The sequence below is a fragment of the Neopsephotus bourkii genome, unplaced genomic scaffold, assembly GCF_033783945.1.
Source record: "Neopsephotus bourkii isolate Nb327-2 ecotype Australia unplaced genomic scaffold, CSIRO-AGI_Nbou_v1 NB_1053, whole genome shotgun sequence".
Lineage (NCBI taxonomy): Eukaryota > Metazoa > Chordata > Aves > Psittaciformes > Psittacidae > Neopsephotus > Neopsephotus bourkii.
The window spans coordinates 2,067,459-2,074,151 of NW_026901542.1; the positions used below are offsets into that span (position 1 = coordinate 2,067,459).

The 6,693-nt window shown below is 43.4% G+C and overlaps 1 protein-coding gene across 2 annotated transcripts in view; it reads left to right on the forward strand.

The window, feature by feature from the left end:
• Window positions 1–2,982, forward strand: part of PPHLN1 (periphilin 1) — a 70,777-nt gene extending 67,795 nt beyond the window's left edge. For both annotated transcript variants that reach the window (XM_061361181.1, XM_061361182.1), the window contains exon 10: window positions 2,158–2,982. In XM_061361181.1, the coding sequence (XP_061217165.1) occupies window positions 2,158–2,367 (210 nt within the window). In that variant the 3' untranslated portion in view covers window positions 2,368–2,982. The remainder of the gene's footprint in view (window positions 1–2,157) is intronic.
• Window positions 2,983–6,693: the final 3,711 nt, after the last annotated feature.

The window sequence follows — 6,693 nt, forward strand, 5'->3', positions numbered from 1 at the left end:
GTTCTTTGTGGTGTGCGAGAGAAATAGCAGATAGCACAGTTTGCTATTAATTTGAAGGCCAATTAAAAGTAGAGCATTTCCTTCAGCTGTAGCTATGGGTGCCTTCTGGTGCAGAAGACGGGCTGATGTGTCTGTGTTCTCTATTAGCGTCAGGGTTTCATTCATGCCAGTGTTGCACAGCATCCTCTGAAGACTGACAGTTACCAGGTTCGTTTACCTGTGGAAGATCATTCACACATCCTTGTTCTGACCACTTCAAAGGTGATAGACTAGGACAAATAGACTTGCAATAAGGAAAAAAATGAAGAGGAGAAAAAAGGTGGTTTTTAACTATTTCCCCCCAAACATAATGGCTCTGGGGAGAAAAAAACCTTTCAGCAATCATTCTGTGAAGGTGCTAGGAAGCGTGCTGCAAGTACATGAAAGGCATGAGTTATCCAGAGTGAAATACCATCTGTCTGTCATATGGCTAATCAGAGACAGCAATTCTTCCTGAGCTTTTTCCTTGGAAAGAGTCAGAGAAAAAGCAACCCAAATTTACTCCGTTTGAAGTTCTCTTAGCATGTATCTTGGTTTACTTGCTGTGGAACGTGAACTCTGAGAGTCTGGGGTTTGTGCTGATATTTTACTACCAAAGAACAAAGCATACAAAGGAGGAAACAAACCCCTCAGAAAGAATGCCATGTGCGCACCGTTTCCACACTTAAGATGTTTAGCTGTGGTTTGTTTTGGACTGCAGTCCTCTTTTTGGCTTCTTAATCTCCATTGAAAATTAGTTTCTTTCGAAAGGTTTTCTTTTATTTGCCAACCAGCGTTTGAAAAGTGGGTCTTACTGTTGGTACAGAAAATACCATTAAACACTTGAGAACTGTCATTGTTAAGGCTATCACGTCAAATCATCGTGTTTCTGAGAACAGTTTGTGGGCAGAATGTTTGTTCATTTGTTTGCTTTACTATTCCTCTGGAATGAATATGCTTGAGCTGCCCTTGGACGGGTCCTTATGAATAAAACTGTGTGGTGGTGTTTGGTTGGGGGAGAGCTCTTTTGTCTTTTTCCTTCTTTTTTACTAGTGGGAAATTGCGTATATACAATTGTATCATTTGTGGGTCTGCAATATGGATAAACGTGGAAGGAAAAGGTCACACATCTCTGTAAAAAACAAGTTCTAACACAAGAACCCAATGCTAAAAGATAATCACACTTTGAGGTATATCAACATTTTAGCCCCCCTCCCGCCCCCACACAGAAAGCACAGCGTTATAAAAGTTACTTATCTGCACTCAGAAAACCAGTGTATTTTCTAAATGGAAATTGGCCAAAGAGGTGTGAGAAAGAACTGCATATGGCAGCTGGAAGACTTTGACAAGTTCCTTTTTTGGTGGGTTTTTAGATTAATAACCTTAGCTGGAATCTGGGAGTAGTACAATAAAGTTGGGAGGACTCACTTTGAAAACCACCTAAAAGCATCTTGGATGTTTGTCTGAAAAACAATTGCAGTGATAATGAGAAGTTACTTCTCCTCAACTGCGGTACATAACTGACTCACAACTCTTGTTCCCTGCAGTGTAAGATCAGATGGGTTCACATAAACCACTGCCAGGATTGCTCTTATCCTTAGTGGTTGAATCACCAATGCAGTCAAAGTAATGAAAATCATATTTGTCAATAACTTCTACGAGAAACAAATATCCACCAAACAAACGTAATTTGGTGAAATTATTTAAACACAACTTGTGTTTAAAGTATAAGGAAAGATTACAATCTAAGTTACTGATGCTTTGTATGAAGACTGGGATTGCTAGACACGCCACGATTAATTTTATCCATATTTGCAGTGAAAATCTGGTTAAGCATTTGCACTTCATTCTGCCGTTATGTATTAAATATTGCTGCAAGAGGAACTTCATTTTTCTTTTTAAGGCATTTTTTCCAAGAAGAGTGATTTCTTGTATCCAAATAGTTCTGAACTACTTAAATTTGTATTAGTGCGCGTCATAAGAGAAAAAGCAAATACATCTTACAGTTGAGACTCCTGTTAACTCCAGTATTCTTTGTTTGGTTTGTGTCTGCAGTAGCACCTAACTCAGTGAGGGCTGTTGGTGTGCTAATGTAAAGAGTGTTCCATTTAATTCTTTTCTAAAATGTGTTCTTTCCAGATCTACCGACAAGACTGTGAAACCTTTGGCATGGTAGTGAAGATGCTAATTGATAAAGATCCGTCATTGGAGAATTCCATTCAGTTTGCCCTGAGGCAGAATTTGCATGAAATAGGTGAACGGTGTATAGAAGAACTCAAAAATTTCATTGCTCAGTACGATGCTGCCAATCAAGATCTATCAGAATCCTTCAAAGAAGGCTCATACTAACGACAGAAACATGCTTTTAGATCCTCTTCATTGTGTATGCCATAATACATAAACCTGCTTTTTTGCTGGGAAAGAGGAGATCTTGCTGGGGATTTGAACCCAAGGCCTGCGCTCCTTTGTAGTAGCTCAGGTGGCTATATCGTGTTCACTGTGGTCCCCACAATTGTATTCTTCCTACCTGTACTTGTTGACATATATTCCTTTGAAGGGATGTCCTTTTCAAAAATGCTGTAAAGTGACAAACTATTTTTAAAGCCTTTACACAGTTACCTAGGAACAACTGTTCAGTCTGATTTATGTACATTTACATTTTGATGTTTATAAGTGTAACTTCAAACACTGTGTTTTTTATTAAAGTAAAAAAAAAGCAGTTCTTCATTCTTCAACTTACACAGAAGGAAGTCTTGTTTTCATATATACCATAGGAAGGGAAGACTTGCAAAATTGGTAGCAGCTATGATTTAAATTATTTATTATAGTTTAATTTTAAACTTCAGATTCATTCTGTAAAATTGCACTAGGGGTTATATCTAGTCTCTGACTGCCAGAGCAATGCTACTTGGTGTAAGTGCTGTCCTTGTGTTCTAATTGCAGGTTCTGCAAGTGCTGTTTAAATGTTGGTGTTTTCCATGTCATGAGTCATTTCTAGTGAGCAGTATTCAAGGAGTCATGGGTGCTTGAGGTTGGAAGGGACCGCTGGGGGTCATCTAATGCACCATCAGGCAGGGTCACCTAGAGCACACTGCTTAGGATTGTGTCCATATGGATCTTGAATATCCCCAGGGACTGAGACTCCACAGCCTCTCTGGGCAACCTACTCCAATGCTCAGTAAAGAAGTTCTTCATGTTCATATGAAATGTCCTGGGGTCTGCTTTATGCCCATTGCCTCTCGTTCTGTCAGTTGGCATCACCACGAAGAGTCTGGCCCTATCCTCTTGACACCCTCCCTTCAGATGCTTACACACACTGATTTGATCCCTTGAGTCTTCTCTGGGATCAGTTCCCTCAGCCTTCCTTCATATGAGAGATGCTCCAGACCCTTCATCACTCCCCTAGTCCTTCACTGGACTTGCTTCAGGAGCTCCATGTCTCTTTTGTACTGAGGACTCCTGAACTGGGCACAATATTCTTCACTATGGATGAGTAGAGGGAGGATTACCCCCCTCGACCTGCTGGCATTGCTCTTCCTGATGAAGCCCAGCTGGTGTGGCCAACCCCTTCTTGGCCGCAGGGGCATATGGCTGGCTCATGAACAACTTGTGCATCAGGACCCCCAGGTCCTTCTCTGCAGAGCTGCTTTCCATCAGGTCAGCTCCCAGCCTGTACTGGTGCCTGGGGTTATTTCCAATTTCCCTTTGGTGAATCCATGCTGACTACTCCTGATAGCTGCCTCATCTTCCACATGCCTTCCATATGGCCTCCAGGATGAGCCCTTCCATCACCTTACCAGTGATTGAGGTGAAGTTGACCAATATGTAGCTCCCAAGCTTCTTCTTCTTGCCGTTATTGAAGACTGGGGTGACATTTGCCTTCTTCCAGTCCTCAGGCACCTCTCCTGATTGCCATGACCTTTCAAAGATGATCAAGAGTGCCCTAGCAATAAGGTTTGCCAGCTCCCTCGTCACTCATGGGTGCATCCTGTCAGAGCCCATGACTTGCCGATACCACGTTTGTCTAAGTGATCTCTAATCCAATCCTTTTCAATCAAGGGAAGGACTTACTTTCTCCAGACCTTCCCCCTCATCTTCTGGGTCAAGGACTCCTGGGGGCTGACCTTGGCATTGAAGACTGAAGCAAAGAAGGCGTTCAGTGTCTCTGCATCCTCTGTCACCAGGGGCATCCCTGCTCCATTCAGTAGCAGGCTTATGTTTTCCCTAGTTTTCCTTTTATTACTGATGTATTTGAAGAAGCATTTCTTCTTGTCCTTGACATCCTTAGCCAGATATTATTCCAAAAGAGCCTTGGCTCTCTTGTCACATTTCTGCATACTCTGAAAACATCCCTATATGCTTCCCAGGTGGCCTATCGCTGCTTCCACCTCCTGTGTATCTCCTGCTTGTGTTTGAGTTTTATGTAGGATGAATCCCATTTTTTGTTACTGTTTGCTACTAAATGTTTCCTTTGTTATGTTTTTGACTGCACCTTACAGAGTATAACTGCAGGTAACCACTAAGCAGGGAAAGCTCCCTTCTACTCTCTGTCGCCCCCCTTAAGACTTTTCACCACTTCTCATCCATCAGTTTTCACAGACAGGAGGCTGTGTGTAATCTTTATCTCTGGCATTAAGAAGGAGCAGGAATTCGGGGGGACAAGGAAAGTGAGCAGGATCGTCTCTTTAGGAACTTCAAGTTGCTTTGGATTAGGTCTAATGTCAAGTGAACTGTAAGGCCCCAAATTCGTCATCATTTCACACCTAGGTGGTTCTGGATAATGTCTGGCATCCCTGTTGACCTGATAGAGTGATTATAGTTGGTTGAGTGGTTGGGGAGGGTCAGGAGGCTGCCAGTGCTGCATGATTGCTTTTCAGAGGTGAAAAATGCTTGAGACTCATTGGTGATATCCTGACTGTTGAATTCTCTGCAGCTTTACATGTTAATAATGTTCTGTTTTTTATGAATGTTTTAGGAAGGGGATAATTTGAGTCATAAACACAAAGAGGTAAGTATAAGCATGATTGTTTTGCATACGTTTGCATTTAGAAACGTGAAACTCTGTAAAAAGACTTCCAAAGTGCACATTATTTTGAAAGGAAAAAGTCATTGAATTCAGCCCCTTTATCAAGAGAGCTTCCAAGGTTTCACCAGGATGGTGTGCAGAAAAGTAAGGGGAATAGCAACGATTTTGCATGTACAAGGTACTGTTTGTATCACAGCATCTTACACATGCAAATCTCGATAGGGTATATTAAAAGTGTATTGCATCAGATTCCTGAGGTGCCCGATTAGCTTTAATGTCGGCAGGGTGTGGTTTTCCAGTTGGCTTTTGTTGGTTTCTACAACAAGAGTTCACATTGCTCGAAGGAGATGACCTGCAGCTTACCTTGTTGGCACCCGGCATTGTGTGGGCTGCGCAGTGAGTGGGAATCAGCTCCCAGATCCTGCAGGATGCTAATCTGGGGAGGGAGAGAAGGGAAGAGAGGCAACCTGCTGTGGCACACTAGTCAGATCTGACCCGCCCCTTCTGGCAGCAACCTGGTTTGCCAAGATCTGTCATGAAACCACAGGCAAAGCCTTCTCTGAGGCAGAAGCACTTCACTGCTTGTTACAGGACTGAGAGCCTCCAGGGTGTTGCATCAAAAGTTTCTGCTTTGGGTTGGAAATGCTAGTGGGAAAATCCTGAAATGCTGTTTAATATATTTTTTATTAAAAGTGTTCATTATAACTGTACAGTTTGTTAGGAGTCTCTTTTGTTAGAAGCCTGATTAAATTTACTATGATAAAAGTGTTTGATTTTCAAGTGTCCTTCTGTAAAGACCTAAGTTTACAATCGCAGAATCGAATGATGTCTCGAGTCAGAAGGGTGCCATAAGGATCACCAAGTCCAACTCCCTGCTCCTCACAGGACTACCTAAAACTAAGTGCATCATCCAGACACCCGTTGAGCTCCGACAGGCTTGGGGCTGTGGCCACTTCCCTGGGGGGCCGGTTCCAGTGATCAACCACCCTTCCAGAGAAGAGCCTTTTCCTAATGTCCTACCTGAACTTCCCCTCATGCAGCTGCATTCCCTTTCCTTGTATCCTACAGCTGGCCTCCAGAGACGAGATCAGCACTTTCTCTCCACTGCCCCCCTTGAGGGAGCTGTAGACTGCAATGAGGGCACCCCTCAGCCTTCTCTTCTCCAGGCTGAACAAGTCAAGTAACCTCAGCCTCTTCTTGTAAGTCTTGTCCTTGAGGCTTCTTACCAACTCAGTCACCTTCCTCTGGACACACTATGAGAGTCTGATGTCCTTACACTGAGGCACCCAAAACTGCACACAATATGCAAGGTGGGGCTGCACCAGGGCAGTGTGAAGTGGCACCGTCACCTCCCTTGACTGTCCAGCCATGCCGTGCTTGGTACACCCCAGGTACACCTTTTGGTTGCCAGGGCACACCATTAACTCGTAGTCAACTTGCCCTCAACCCAAACCCCCAGGTCTTTTTCCATAGGGATGCTCTCCAGCCTCTCGACCCCAAACTTGTACGTACCACAGGATCATCCCATCCCAGGATGCTCTTGTTAAGTTTCGTATGGTTGGTGATTGCCCAGCTCTAATCCATATCTCTCTCTAAGGGAGTCCACAGCTCCTCCTTGTTGAGTGTTGTCAGCAAACATACTGTACATT